The 14,858-nt window shown below is 52.0% G+C and overlaps 7 protein-coding genes across 7 annotated transcripts; 1 reads left to right on the top strand and 6 right to left on the bottom strand.

Moving 5' to 3' along the window:
- Positions 1 to 1,191: 1,191 nt before the first annotated feature.
- GMORB2_4474 (uncharacterized protein) lies at positions 1,192 to 1,377 on the bottom strand (the record flags this gene model as incomplete). Its single annotated transcript, XM_035466449.1, has 1 exon — positions 1,192 to 1,377. The coding sequence occupies one exon, from the start codon at positions 1,375 to 1,377 to the stop codon at positions 1,192 to 1,194; it is 186 nt and encodes a 61-aa protein (XP_035318460.1).
- Positions 1,378 to 1,525: 148 nt separating this feature from the next.
- GMORB2_4475 (uncharacterized protein) lies at positions 1,526 to 2,963 on the bottom strand (the record flags this gene model as incomplete). Its single annotated transcript, XM_035466450.1, has 3 exons — positions 1,526 to 1,533; positions 1,626 to 2,026; positions 2,098 to 2,963. 3 exons carry the CDS (start codon positions 2,961 to 2,963, stop codon positions 1,526 to 1,528), a joined length of 1,275 nt encoding a protein of 424 aa, XP_035318461.1.
- A 1,252-nt stretch (positions 2,964 to 4,215) lies between these two features.
- Positions 4,216 to 4,861, bottom strand: GMORB2_4476 (Activator of Hsp90 ATPase-like protein 1-like protein; the record flags this gene model as incomplete). Its single annotated transcript, XM_035466451.1, is given in 2 exon segments — positions 4,216 to 4,311; positions 4,325 to 4,861. Coding segments are annotated over 2 exon segments (633 nt in total), but the record flags the coding sequence as incomplete, so codon positions are not given.
- A 2,230-nt stretch (positions 4,862 to 7,091) lies between these two features.
- On the top strand, positions 7,092 to 7,619 carry GMORB2_4477 (uncharacterized protein; the record flags this gene model as incomplete). The annotated part of the gene is made up of 1 exon (XM_035466452.1): positions 7,092 to 7,619. One exon carries the CDS (start codon positions 7,092 to 7,094, stop codon positions 7,617 to 7,619), a length of 528 nt encoding a protein of 175 aa, XP_035318463.1.
- A 568-nt stretch (positions 7,620 to 8,187) lies between these two features.
- Positions 8,188 to 9,106, bottom strand: GMORB2_4478 (cytochrome c oxidase subunit 5b; the record flags this gene model as incomplete). Its single annotated transcript, XM_035466453.1, has 4 exons — positions 8,188 to 8,352; positions 8,471 to 8,730; positions 8,842 to 8,937; positions 9,010 to 9,106. The coding sequence occupies 4 exons, from the start codon at positions 9,104 to 9,106 to the stop codon at positions 8,188 to 8,190; spliced, it is 618 nt and encodes a 205-aa protein (XP_035318464.1).
- Positions 9,107 to 9,750: 644 nt separating this feature from the next.
- GMORB2_4479 (uncharacterized protein) lies at positions 9,751 to 10,806 on the bottom strand (the record flags this gene model as incomplete). The annotated part of the gene is made up of 1 exon (XM_035466454.1): positions 9,751 to 10,806. One exon carries the CDS (start codon positions 10,804 to 10,806, stop codon positions 9,751 to 9,753), a length of 1,056 nt encoding a protein of 351 aa, XP_035318465.1.
- Positions 10,807 to 13,069: 2,263 nt separating this feature from the next.
- GMORB2_4480 (Sugar (and other) transporter) lies at positions 13,070 to 14,766 on the bottom strand (the record flags this gene model as incomplete). The annotated part of the gene is made up of 4 exons (XM_035466455.1): positions 13,070 to 13,409; positions 13,470 to 13,608; positions 13,673 to 14,555; positions 14,623 to 14,766. 4 exons carry the CDS (start codon positions 14,764 to 14,766, stop codon positions 13,070 to 13,072), a joined length of 1,506 nt encoding a protein of 501 aa, XP_035318466.1.
- Between the last annotated feature and the right edge of the window lie 92 nt (positions 14,767 to 14,858).

A 14,858-nucleotide genomic window follows, 5' to 3' on the forward strand; every position in this document is an offset into this window, starting at 1 on the left:
AAGCAGATGAGTAATCATCCGGAATAGGTTATTCCGGCGCCGAGAAGCGCTTTTCCTATGGAAAAAGCCACTTCTACAGTCACTGTTTCCCTGATATATATGAATAAAGCACACCAATCATCAGGAAGGTCAAAATAACCGTTATTTCGTGCTATTATTCTATCAATTGACTGATATAATTATACGGATAAATCTCCCGCCGATCCGTTAATTCAGACCTGCTGTTTTACCGATATTATTCCACCGCAGAGTCTGACAGAGAAAAGAGTCACGTGGCGGGTCCGCAGGTCGTTCAACCACATTTCAAACGAACATTACAGCAAACATCGTGTAGCAATTGTCATTTAGCGGGACTGTGATAGGAGTTCTAGCACATAGTTGGAAAAGATTGCACCCCTAGAAGCGTCTTTATGTATAAATATTAATAGATCAAGTCATTTCAATACACCTCCTCCTGTCCAACCCAAAAAGCACAAACTATTCTGATGATACAAGCCGACGTACGTATTCCGACCGTCAATCTATCAAACTACCCGGGCAAAAGACGCAGAAAAAAATCGAAGAAAAAGAAGACATAAGAAACATCCAAAAGAGAAATACAACAAAAATGATCCCACCCCTTTTTCATGTGTATCGCTCCCACCTCCCCGCGAAGTATCCCAGGGAGGAACCTCGTCTTCCTAGGGAGCACCTAGGATGGAAGAATTTGTATGCATTCCATCCTGCGACTTGACTAACTTAATAAACGCAAAAAAAAAAATAAAGGGGGGGGGGGGGGGGGGAGAGAGCGAAAATCTCTGTATCCGTCATTGTATACATCATGTGGGGGAGTCTTCGAGGCCGTTTGCCCGTTGGTACACGGTAAACCCGCGGTACAGAAGCCGAATCTGTCCACCACTTTTTTTTTGGGTGTTGTGTTATGTTGTGTTGTGCTCATTGGTATGTGTTTTTTGTTGTTCATGTTCTTCATGAATACAAGATATGGTGAGAGCCAAGCTGAAACCAAGGAGGCAGAAAGAGGGAAGAAGGAAAACAAACGCACAGGGAAATACAGGCAGGAACAAGGAGGTAAATAAGGGGAGAAGAGCAAAGGTAATTCAGCCGCTCAGGTTTCTTCTCACAAAAATATCCACGTCGCCATGCAAATTCGGTCTTGGGAAAAGGGGAAGAGGAGAGGGAAAAGAGGAGGTATCAGGGGCTGGCCCATCCACCAGCCACATCAACCCATTCAGGAAGACAGGAGCCGTCCTTGCCCTCGACGTCGACAATGTCAGTATCGCAGCGGCATCGGCATCCAACACCATTCTCCATAGGCTCATCAAAGTTGGCCCAGTACTCATCTTCCTCGAGACGCTGCTTCTCATCAGGAATGGCCATGTCAAGGTACGGCTTGTGCGGGAGCTGGCGCGACGGTGCGTTGGCCGGACAGTGCTGGATCGTCGTGTGGCGGTAGCCAATATCGCGGAAGTAGTGGATGTCGCGTGTCGCCAGGAGGGCACCAGCCGCAAGAGAGTGAATGGGTGCGTCACCCCACTATTCGTTATGTTAGTCGTTGTCTCTTGAGGATGGAGCATGATGTAAGTTGTGCAAGAAATTGTTGGGGGGGTCGATTTGCAGTGGCGTACCCGTTCCATCCAAAATCCTCCGGTCCATCATCTCGAAGAAGTCATTATACTCCTTGCTGCGGAACCAGCTGAGCTTGGCAATCTCAAAGTTGGACCAGAAGTGGCACATGTTGTACTTCTCGCCCTCCATGGCCTCGGGGTCAATTTCGGGGAGCGTATTCTGATTGGGGTCGTTCTGCAGGATCTCTTCAGGTAGAGGTGAGTTCTCGTCCGGTCGGGACTCCTCAGAGGGCGGTTGCGGCTCGACAAACATCTCCCAGAGACCCTGGGAGGTGATGTTGTTGAGGCGCTTGTAGGCCGAGGCGTATCGGAAGATGTTGGGGACAGTCTCGCGCAACTCCTTGACGGCAATGGTGAAGCCGTACGTCTTATTGTTCTCAATCATCTTGAGGAAGGGGTCACTGCTCTTGGTTAGTTTCGGCGTTGGGTCTAGGCAGTTGTACATGAGATACAGTGCACCGGGGACACGTACTATGTAATGTCGCAGAAGTAGGTGATCTCGGGCTCGACGCGCCAGTACCACTCGTACTTGAGCAGGAGAGGGTGGTTGTAGAAGAAGCTACGCACGGCGGTCAGTAAGATATTAAAAAGTGGTGACCGGGGGGGGGGGGGGGCCGAAGGTGTGGGGTGGAGGGGGATGACAAACCCAGAGTAGAAACGGCACATTTTGTGGTAACTCTCGAGACCACCGTACATGACAGCGGCATCGCCCTGCTTGGCGATGCCCTCCTTGACGACCTTCTCATCGGCCCAGTCGGGGTAACCCCACATGTCAGGACCGACCTTGCCAAACTCGACGTTTGACGAGGCGTACTTTTGGACCGTCTCTTTGAAGGTCTCATTAAACTCGCCATCGTTGAGGAAGACGTAAGGGTAGTGGTACCAGCGGTTGAAGTGGCGCTCAACCGACTTCATGGACTGTATGACGCCGTCAAGCTCCTTGTTCCTGGCAAGCACAACAAATGCGGCGTTGGCTCTGGGCTGGGTGGTGTCAGGCTCGAGACAGCCGTTGACAAAGACCTTGTCGTGCTGCTCGCTAATCTTCCTGATAGCAGGGGGTGCACCGGCGGGAACGAGCATGCTCCCCGGCGAGTCTGGGTGCCTTATAAACAGGATCAGGATGAGTATGACGACAAGGATGGGAAAGAGGACGACGACGCCGAGGGGCACCGAGACGGTCGAATTGCCACGTAACCGCAGGGGTTTGCGAAAGAAGGCCAGGCGCGACGCCAGCGACGTCAACGTCTTCTGCTTGGGGCTGGGCGACTTCTCATTGTCGAGTGAAGGCAGCTGCAGGTTGCGGGTGGACGCAGCCCTGGATCGCCTATGGGTTTCCATGTTTCTGTGAGGGGCGCAAAAGGCTGCCCGCCTCGTGGCAGGGTTCTAGGCGGCGTGCCAGACGGCTCGTCTTGGTAGGGTGTGGAGGAATGAGGTGGAGAGGTCTGTCGCGGGAGGGGCGCCTCTATTGAAAACGCTTCCTCTTTCTCGATTGATCGGCCTTTTGGTCGTGGGTGTCTGTCGCCTAGGTGCGGTCACGAATGTCGTCGAGATGGATGTCTGAACAGAAGGGGCTAGGTCGTACGGGCCATCGGCATGTGGCGAGCTATCTTGTTAGACCCCCTGGGATTTCCTGTTCCCTCGTGAGATGACAGCGCGCGGTGGGAGGAAAGGGGAGGGGGAGGAGGAGGAGGGAGAGGCTCGAAGAGAAGACGGCCTGGATTAACGAGCGACAGGGACACAGATGATCTGGCCTCGAAGACGTTAGAGACAGAGACAGAGACGGATAAAGAGATGCGAGTGTGTGTGCGTGGGTGAGTGTGTGGAAGGGAGAGTCCGACCAACTAAAGATGGAGAGTCCGTAGTGAAACAGGGTGGGCACTTGGAAGGAAAAGAGGATCTGGCCCTCCGTTGGCAACTTGGCATTGGGCAACAGGCCAATGATTGGCTTTGCTACCCGCACTCTTTTTTTCTAGGTCTCCGGCCTGGGAGCAAAGTATTATTACTTACCAAAGCGCCACCAAGTGACCACATAAGCTGTCTGCGGAGACAGTTGCCTTTGATGATAACACAGAGGCAGTTGTTAAGCCTTTTTCCTTATTTTGAAGAAGCAGTTGAAGAGAAAGGATCTAACCATTAACGGAAATAAAAGATGAACAGCAAATAAGCAGTGTGAAATGATTGGGAGAGATCTAATCTTGTCTGTAATTACTTTGTTTGGCCAAAGTCGGCCGCTTCTTCACCGGGCAGTCCTCTGTTTGACTATTAATAATACTTTTCAACTGCCTAGTGATTAGTAGTATCTCCGTACTGATAGTAGCAACATTGTGCCCACTGCCCAAGTCTCCAAGCTGACCCAACAAACCCTCAAGATGTAGATAGAAAGGAGACTTTATTACTGGGAATAGTCGACGGGAGCCCCAGCTTGACGTCCTGATAGTACCACTCCTAGGTTTGCCATCAAGCAACATGTATGATAGTACTAGCACTGTTGCTACTAACCCTTGTATATGTACACAATCCTCCTCTCTCCTCCCCCAAAGTTGCTCAAGCCCGCTTTGGGCTTTATGTGGCACGCGGTCAACTGGTATTTTCAATCGAACAGCTTGGGTGGGGCGCGCGTGAAGGCGGCGATGCGGGCCGGGTCGACAAACGTCTTGTAGGCCTCCTCGGCCGTGGTGCGGAACTCCTGNCTTGGTCACCTCTTCCTGGCCGATGGGCACGCCATCCCAGGTGACGCGCATCACGGTAACATGGTCGACGTCATTCTGGTCAAAGTCGATGCGGAGGCTGGAGTAGTGGCCGGCTGGCCACTGCTTGAGGCGCCACTTCTGCACCAGACGCTTGGGCTCGTCGAGCTCGACGTACTCGCCGGCCACGTTGCCGTCAAAAAGCTCGAACTTTCCGCCCTTGTGGGCACCCTCGAACAGCTTGGGTGGGGCGCGCGTGAAGGCGGCGATGCGGGCCGGGTCGACAAACGTCTTGTAGGCCTCCTCGGCCGTGGTGCGGAACTCCTGCTGGTCCGTCACCGTCGTGGTGTTGACGATGGAGCCCGTCTTCTGGGCCGACGAGGACGTCGACTGGCTGACCGTCTCGCTGCCCTTTTGCGGGKGTGTCTTCGCGGGTGGGAAGTTCCTGGATGGGTCGGCGTCCGCGGCGTGCTGGAGCTCCTTGCCGTGCGTCTCTATCAGCGTCGGGGCAATCTTCTGGAAGGCCGAGCGCAGCTGGGGCACCACTAATGCTGAACTCGGATTACGTGTACACTCACTCTGATTGCTCTACTATCATAATTCAGATGCTAGTGAAGAGAGGATGGTGCTGAGGCGTGAAAAGATGCAATTAGAGGACAGAGAGACACGTACTGATGTGTGTCAGCAGCAATTTAATTTATTATTATTCTTTTTCTTCCTTCTCATAGCTCGACAGAACCGGCAATGTTTCCATATAGATCATCATCGTGCGCGTAATATTCGACGGTAGAAAGACTTATTCGTAGTCAGTATGCATGTCTAACAGGGAGCAACCAGGAATGATTTACATATTAACCATGCCTAGCGTAAAGTGTTATTTGTTCCCATTGCATTTAGGGCATACGTATGAGCCCACGTACCCGGTGCCGTTGCATTCGGTACACGATGTTGGAATAGCGCGCTGGCGAAATGAAGGCCTTGATAAGGAATTGAAAGAGATGTTTATGAGGTTGTAAATTGTACTTTAATAGTACGCGACGTGTGTTGTGCGGTTATATAGCGCAGATGACGGAGAAAGCGGGGTGTGACCGAAGGGGCATGTGATTAAATCTATTCCCCCTACTACCTGCTAGTAGTTTTCATTCCTTCTCATTCTTACTAGATGTCTCCCGCTATGAATGACCTTACCACGTCTGCTTCCTAGCGAAATGGACACGACACGATAATGCTAGACCTATTACAGGGCGTTTAAATCGACCCAAAACTTACGAGAGTATATCTAGGGATACCAGGTAAGGACTTAGTCATTCATAGATTTAATAACTAACGATATTAGACTAAAATCAATTAGCATGCGACTAGAATTAAGGAAGCCTAATTACATTTGCCTCCGACCAAACATCGTATACCTTAGCATCGATTAGGTGTGCCGAAATGCGAGTGTTTCCACCTTATAGAAGTTCTCGAAGACCCTGCGCCTAGGATTGAAAAGGAGCAATGCGACGAAGAAAAAAAACATCCGGACGATAGTGAGGTCTGGCCCGGGCAGGGGGACTCGCGTAGATTTAGATGCCCAGCCTTAAATTATAATAAGGAATTTCAAAGAATGGCTCGCTTAGTCCCTCACTTTAGTAAGCGTATACGACTCCCTCCCTCTTAACATAGCTTGTACTAAAATACTATAGATATAAATTGCTTCGAAATATACGTATTCTATCGCGAATCATTCACTAGAGCTTCGGACTACCTCGAGCACAAATGCACGCAATATAAAACGGACACTACGAAGGAATACTATATAACAGAGCGGCGATCGCAACTCTAACGATACATAACCGACAACCTGTACTACATAGATCCATCTCTCCCTAGGCCTTAAGAACGGAAAAAGCCTTAGGATATAGCAGGCTTCTATTCCGTGATATGGCTAGAAAAGAAAAGAAAGGCGACAACGGATATGTTACGACCCGTTATGCGGCCTTCACGTGCACCCCACTTTTTCTCAACCACCCCACCAACTGACGGTCTACTTGGAGAAAGCATCGCGACTTGGTTCACTACGTCTTCACGTGAACCACCGGTGAACCAGTAACTGGTTCACTGGCTGTTCACCCGCAAACACGGTGAACCACGCAGTATATAGTCAACCTCATTTCCATAGCCTAGTCACTCTTTACCCAGCTATCAATACAATAGTCAACGCTTCTATTAGAACCAGTTCCCCAAGAACAAGCACCTGCGACTGTGACTGCCTTATTGCTCAGTTAGACGCCCTGACGGCCTCGCCAACATAAAACCGACACTTCTCTGACTACCCTGTAGCCCAGAGTCGTACCAACCGTCACACCGAATTGAATGACTAAGTAGCTAAGGGTTGCTGTCACACGCATATATGTAAATAGCCTTATAGGTTGATTTCCTTCCTTTGAGTTGAATAAGTTATTATATATCGGTCTAGGACGTATATATAGGTAAAGACCACTATATTAGCGTCTATATGTCATCGTGTGCTGTCGCCGGCAGGAAGCACGTCGGGGGGACTATAGGGTATGTACGGAGTACGCGCGACGCAAATCAAACTCATCGTATCGCTGTCCACGGTGATTAGCCGGTACAATTGAACTACCAACCGATTTCATGACACTTACCTGGCCAGCTACATATTTCCACCATTCTGTTTTTAGTAGGGAGATGCTTGCTCACTATCCTGAGACGACAAGCAAATACGACCACTCCTAGTTCTTTATTGCATCTCTCTTCCCCTCACGCATCGCCGACCATGTCTCAGAAAAACCAAAAGGTCACATCCAAGAACCTGTCTTTCAATAAATCTTTACCGCCGTTCCTGGCCGCCCTCCACGCGCAGGCAGGCGGAGGTGGTCGCGGTGAGCCGTCTCCCGGCGGCCAACGGCGCTCCGCCAAGAAGCGCCCCAGCAGCGAGGAGGCTGAAGACGTGCCGCTCGTCGTGGACGAAGATGGGAACGTGGTCGACGTTGAGGTGGACAAAGATGGCGTCGTGAGGGAGGACGGCGGCGATGCTGTCGCCCGGGATGACGAGAAGGGCACTAGTAAAGACCCTGAGACTTCCTCCAAAGCTGCTATTGGCGGCAGGAAGCGCAAGGTGGGAAGAGTTGTAGGCGAGGATGCAGCAGTCGGCACTACGGAAGAGGAGGACAAGCCCAAGAAGCCTAAGGGCGCGTCAGATGGTGGGAAGGATGAGGCAAATAATGAGGAGGTCGTCAAGGACAAGAGGCCCAAGAAAAAGGCAAAGAAGATAAAGCTCAGCTTTGACGACGAGGAGGGTTGAGCTCATTCGAAAACGCCTCCAGGCTGAGAGACAACCCAGAAAAGAAGGGGAGAAAGACGGCCGCATAAGTTTGCCAAGGGCACCCAGGGGCGATGGGCTGGCTGCGAGGAGCTGAATGAGGCTCGGCAGTACCCATCCTTCAGCCTACGATGCGAGAGCCGAGAACCGTTCTACGTCATGGGTGACGGGACGAAGCACGCCACGAGACCCGGTCATCCGTTGCGGAGCATGGCCCACGAAGTCGACAGCAGGGACAAGAGGTGCACACGTCATGTATCGAATTCACTGGCCTTAGGCCAAGACGATTGTATGCCGCTTGGGAAACGATGGTGTTGGGAACAACCGTGGCGACAATATGTATATATAACCAAGTGGTGTTTATTCCAGAACAAAGGAAAATAAGAGTCACCGTTAATCTACAGACCACACATCCAGACAGAAACGCTCACACCTGGTCTCTCCAATACAAGGCAACATCCTTCTTAACAGGTTGATACCCTAGAAGGTTTAATACATGTTTCCTCCTCTCCCCATTTCTGGCTCCCCTTTTACCTCGAAACTGATGCATCTATCGGTAGCGATACTCGGGCTTGACAAAGTCGGCAAAGGTCTTGGGCTCGGGGTGCTCAGGCTCGTGGTGGTGGTGGTGGTGGTCGTCCTGGGGACCGACGTACTCCATCTTGTAGACGCTGCCGCACTCGGGGCAGCGCTCGATGGGGCGGTCGCGGCTGACCTGTGATGGGGGTCAGTATTTCGATTCAAGCATTCATTAGACAAAAAGAGAGCGAAGGCAAAGGCTCCTTTCCTCCTCCACCCTCGGAATTTTTTTCATTATGATAAGAAAAACCTACACGAAGCCAGGTGGTGTTGTGGGAGTCAGCAGGGAAACCGGTGCAGCCGGCAAACTGCTCGTCACCAGCGGAGCGGATAGAGATGGGGTCCTCCATTGTACCCAGACGGCTGGCATCGAGGGGGCGCAGGTCGAAGATGTCCACACCCTCCATCTTTCCGAGAATCTCGAGACGCTCCAGACCGGTGGACTGCTCGAGATCGGTAGGGACGGTGGCGCTCTGACCACCGGGACCGAAGAGGTCGGCCTCCGTCTTGACCTCTAATCGCCACAAGGCCATTAGGCCAGTTAATTAGCATCATTCATCCGGTCACCAGGTCCACGCTTGATGATTTCTCCGTGTCGCGACGAGGAAAGAAAAAAAAGACATACCCGAGATGGTCTTGTAGGCGCCAATCTTCTTCTCGGCGGTTCCGGCAATGGCAGCGGCCTGCTCGTTGGGGGTCTTAGGGGTCGAGGGGGCGTTGCCTGAAATGGTTTACAATATGCCCTGGTTAGCATCTATGTCCCCTTGGGAAAAAAGAGTTGTCTCCAACGTACGGCGGGCAACAGTCGAACCAAAGGAGCGGACGGCGACGCGGGGGGCGGCGACGCTGGCACGGCGAGCCGCAGCGGCGGCAGTACGTTGCAGGAACATGGCGTATTCGGGGGTGGATCGAGGCGGATTGAAGCGTGGGTTTTGGGTGATGAGGTGGGAGAGAGGGAGGTTGTCGAGGGATTTGTGAGTGATGGGATCATTCGGGAGCCTTAGGTGATGGTGACCCACATTCCCTACGCTGAATTGACCAACCGGAGGGTGATTATTCACTCACGTGACCTCCTTGCTTCTGGGCCGTCACGATCAGCTCATTTTTTCCTATGTCCATGTTTCCGGCACAGCTGCTACAACATGAAGGACTGATGCCCATAAGGGACAAATAATTTTTTTAAAAAAAGGTAAAAATGTAGAGATTTGGGTTCAATCTGTCATATTTCACTTATGCCATCGTCTGGTTATACTACATGTACTCCCTCTCAATGCACAGCTTTTCTCTTTTTTTCCTTTTCTTTCCTGTGCTATCCTACAATGCAGTGTCCTACTAACCCGGGTTTGACCGTTCTTCAATGCTCCTTGTTCAACCAATCACTAAAGCCGTAATTCCCCTCTATCCTTAGTCTCTATTGTTGTCACAACAAACAACTGTTCCAACCATGATCGCACAACAATGTCTCTAAACATCTGATTCCAACAGATGGAACACTCGCAAAGACCTGCAACCTTATCCGAAATAATGCCTCTCATTAGGACGGGCCCTTTTCTTTGCGAAACCCATTCGTGCCCCGCCGAGAATGGCGGAACGACCGCGCCCGTTGCTTCTTCTGCACGCGGGCCCCTGTCCGAGCCCTTCCACCCCGGACTCCCTGGGGTGCTTCTTCCGGTCGGGGCATGCCAGATTCTGGGTTCTGGCTCGTCGGGGTAGTTGGACGAGGCCGGTTGTGGGAAGCCGTGAGCAAGGACCGGCTTCTCGCCACCCTAGCCTGAGAGCTGGCACTGATGGGCGACCTGGGGAACCTGGCAGGCCGGGGGGGCTTTGGCATTGACCTCTCTAGCACCTTCGTCGACCGATAGCTGTTTCCCCTGCCGTCGAGACGGGCGGCATAGAGGATGGCCTGGCGGAAGAGCGGGTCGATGCTATCCCTGGAGATGATGTTGCGGATGACGGCCTTGATGTCGTTGTTCTTGACGAAGACGCACTTGCCAGCCCTGTAGGCTAGAAGGGCTCTGCCGATCCTCCAGCGGACAAAGTCCCACGCGCCCATGGCCATCTTGCCCCTGTCGGCGAGGTATTGGAAGCCGGTCATCTTGCATCCCAAGATGTACATGATCTCCTGCTCGCAGAGGCCCGTCTCAGGGAGCAATGCCTTTGACGCCAGCTGGTTGGGGTGGTGCGGCCTCGCGCGACCAAAGACGTTGCGGATCTTGCGGTGCTTGGTGACGTTGTCGGTATGTCCTTTGAGGCACTTGATGAGAAAGGCCGTCTGTTCCGCATCGTTCTCATGTTGGAGCTGCCTCCTGGTCCCGTGCTTCCTCCTCTCCTCGTCTGCCTCTCGGTCGAGGTATGCGTTCAGGGAGAACCAATCGTCGTCCCAGTACGCCGACTGCTCTTCCATCTTCTCAACGGGGACTCCGAAGAGGCTAACAGGTCTCACATACGTCTTGCCATCCCCGCTCAGCTTGAAAATCTTGTCATAGGGCGTCGCCAGAAGCTCCGTGACTGCGTCGACATCCACCGCCTCGTCCGTCTCGCCATTTTGCAGGTACAATCTCTCGCTCATGATCTCGTCAATGTCTGCCATGATGTGCGTTGCGTCTTCTCTAGCCGTAGTCAGAGACCGGAAAGATAGTGTGTGAATGATGATGGTGATATGGTGTCGATGAGTTGAAAACATTAAGATGAACAGATGCTGGAGAGCGACGCTCCATTAAGTAGAGGCGCCCTTATTACTTGACGAATTAAGACAAATGGCAATGTCGTGTTTGACAAGCAGATCCCCGGGAGTCACAATCTTGAATGAATGGATTGCATTCACCTGTCCATCTGTCGCTAAGCATAACCGTATCCTACCATCAGCCTCCCAGATTCACCTGCTCACGCGCATAAGGAAAGTACATGGTCTTTGAAGCTATGGGTGATGCCGTGTTTTCTATCTTGCTAATCTGACGGTCAGAGACGGACACTGTTCTTTCTGTCACCGGGGAAGCATTGGCAGGCGTCTCTTTGTTGAACTGTCAACTGTTGATTGCTGGGTGGGTTTCAACAAAAAGTGAACAGGTATTACCACTTGAGATGGACACTGTTCCTGGTTCAGAAACAAGAAGTGTGACCTGACTGTCCGGACCAAATGTCTTTTCTCTGTGAAGTCTTGGCCGTCATTCTTTCCTGCAGGAAACAGAGCTATCTCATTGTACACAGAGCTCATAACAATTTACATGGTTCCAGGTAGCTGTAGTACATGCATCAACGTGTACCCTGACCCCCTTCCATCGGTTGTTCGCAACTTACGGAAAAGAAGATACAATGATTGAAGAAATTCTTGTTCATTCTGTACTAGTAGAAGAAGCAAATCCAACATCCCGTGACCTATTGCTCTCCCATTTCCCACTTCAGTCCCTCCCCTAATATTCTCCCTCTGTCTTGTAACTGAAGTCCTATAGCAAGGAGTCCGTAGCGTGTAGGTAAATAGGTCATTGATGAAAATCACAAGAGCATGATAACATACGCCGCAAGTAACTCCGGAAAGCAAAGACATTTTAAGATGCATGGGCTGAAGGTTTCTCGGCTTATCCACCTCCTGAACGTGTGCTTCCTAACGAGACACAAATATATATCAAAGATCGGCACACAAACCTAGACCTGCCTTCTTACTCTCTTCAACTAGCATCTTAACAATGGTTGGGTTGGTAAAATGGCCCTTACCGTGGGGTTCAAGACAATCTCTAGGCATCGGCGTCGGCGTTAGAGGGACTCAAAACCCGAATTCACGAAGGAGATCGTCAGCATCCTCAGCTGCATCCTGCCATTTGATAATGTTCTATGTATACTGGCGTGTCATCCAGCTGTACAAGGTCTCGGGAACCTTCTACCGACCTCCCTCGACGATCGGATAGGCCGCAGCCGTAGCGGCGGCCTCTTCGAGGAGCTTCTACGGCTTCTTCTGCCTCGGTCGGGACTTGGTAACGATGTTAGTCACTACGGTATCTATCCCGTCACCTGCGTAGTACAGTCCACTTCGTACGCCGATGCACGCATCCGGTATCCTGTCACTGTTGCATTTGGAGAACTCTTGGCCTTCGTCTGGGATCCTAGTCAGTCGCTGTCATCTCATACACATCGCGATTCGGTCGGCTAACCGTTTCGATCTCCACACGGCAGGGCAAAGTAGTCTTCGATGAGAAATTGCACGCAGCGCAGACATCTGTTTATGGTTTCATGCTATTACTGAGCCGGCATCAGGCATCCCCGTGTTCAACCAACGGGTGAATGCGCCTTCCTCCCCGGAGGCCGTTGCTGCGATTCCTTCCAGCGTCCATGGCTTTCTCAGCTTGACCTGCCACCACTGTTGTTGTATGTTATAATAGGGTCACAAGAAGGTAGGTGTAGAGGGAGATGCGGGTTCAAGCCAGTCTAGCTGGAGATCTCCATCCATCGTTGGGACATAGTGTGTCACCAAGAGTGTCCTCACGGGTCTTGTATCCTATTGCCCTTCGTCCGTCGTGTGTGCGCATGTGTCACAGACCTTTGATGTGGTGATACGGTAGGTAGTGCTAAAGGAAGACCAGTGCGGTCTTCCCCTATTAGTCTCTGCGAGATGAGTTCTGAAAAAAGAGGGGTAGCTTGTCGTGGGAATGATGAAGATATCAAAAGAGAGAAGAGGACGATGGAGTTGAAGTAGAAGAGGAGGAAAGGAAGAGCAAGGTGCGGAACCTCTAATGGACTTATACGCGATTCCCATGCTGTCGCAACGAACTCGCATTGGTATTCACTAGACACGAAGCGGTAGTACGAATGAACGAGCAAAAAGCATGGTGAATTTGCTATTCAATGAAAGCGAGATCTATCTATCTGACAAGTCTATCACCGTACTTTATGAACAGGAATGGAATGGCCCCCATGGCAAGGGCAACGAAGCCAAGGAGGGAGGGGGCCCAATGGATGCCCAGGTTGGAATACATGTGATGAGCCGCGAGGGGGAAGACGACGGCACCTATTGATCTCGTGGTGCTTGCGGCGGCATTGGCCGAAGCAGACTGGTCGCGAAAGGCGTCTGTGAGGTAGTTGACCATGCCCATGAAGACCATCTGAAAGCCCGCGCCGAAGAAGATGCCGTGAAGGGCGGGGACGATCGGAGGTATGTTGTGACTGGGTGTCCAGCCCAACCAGAAGAGGGAGATGACCATGCTTGTGTGAGAAGGATGTGATGTCAGCGTGGACCTCAGGGTAATCTCACTTTGTCCTTACCATGGAGAGGCAAAGCATGCCAGGGGTAGACGGCGGTAAATCTCCCGCTGTGCCCATTCCTTTCCAGCGGCCAGGGCCTTCAGATGCCACCGGTCATAGAGCTGGAACAGGAACAAGGATAGGATGACGCCACCGGCCACTGAGGAGCATAAAGACGTCAGTATCCCCTGCAAGGCACGAGCGAGATGATCACAATGACTTACTAGGCAGGTACATAAGGCCAGCAGGACCAGGTGCGAGACCATAGAATTCTGCAAACACGTCAGAGAGTTGCTGGACAACGACATGCTTGGTAAGAAGGGGTGGATAAGTCATACGCTGGAAAATGATGGGATACGCCTGGAACATGAGGTAGAAGAGGGAATAGACCAGAGTGAGGTAAAGAGAGGTGAAGAGGACGATGGGCTGCGTGAACATGAGGGTAAAGGGGCGGAGAAAGATCTTGCGGACGTTGAACGGATGAAGCTGGATGACCGTTTCATCCCGCCTCTTCCATTGTTGCCTCTTTGCCCACCTGTTATGCAGGACAGGGGCAAAGGTCTCCGGCAGGGAGAGGACCAGGGGCAGACCTGGAACAGCAATCAGGCCGGCGGCCCAAAACGGCCACCTCCACGACTTCTGGGAGGAGAAGCTGGAGATGATGGGGCCGACCAGGGGACCGATCGAGGTGACGGTCATGTACAGGGCGATGGCGGAGCCGCGATGGCTCGGATCGTCGAGGATGTCCGAGTAGAGGCCGCTGATGACAGTGGTCGGCGCCGCGGCGTTGATCCCACACAGGAGCCGGAAGATGACCAGGGCGGTGTAAGTCGGCGCTCCGGAGCAGGCGAGCATGAAGGTGAGGTAGCCGAGAAAGGTTCCAACGAGGACCGGCCTCCGCCCGACGTACTCACTCAGAGGGCCGAAGACCAGAGGGCCGAGGACGTAGCCGACCATGTATAGGGAGTTGAGCAGCGTCAGGTGGAGCTCGTTGGTGACATTGAAATGGTCCGAGATGGCGTCAAGGGCCCCCGAGGGCATGGAGGATCCCAGGTTACCGTTGAATGTACATGTGAAGCCTGCACAGATGATGTGTAGTTTGCGTGGCTGAACCACTCACGTGTCAGCAAATGTGCGTTGTGTCGCATCTAATCGAGAGACATGATCAGCATACCCATGAGAGCTTGGTGGGATCCCAGGACTTACTGTCCTGATCATCCCCCGTCTCTAGAGATATGGGAGTCTGAGTGCTACTCGATTCATCCTTCGATTCGCTAGTGTTCTGGGCGACGAGGACCTCGATCTGGGTCAGTGCCATGTCTCGCAGGTGGGAGCTGGAGAAGTTGGAAATGGAAGATGGAGATGAGAGCACCGTTGTTATTGAAAATTGTAATTGCTCCAAACAAGGAA

Source organism: Geosmithia morbida, assembly GCF_012550715.1.
Source record: "Geosmithia morbida isolate 1262 chromosome Unknown scaffold_20, whole genome shotgun sequence".
NCBI classification, from domain to species: Eukaryota; Fungi; Ascomycota; class Sordariomycetes; order Hypocreales; family Bionectriaceae; genus Geosmithia; species Geosmithia morbida.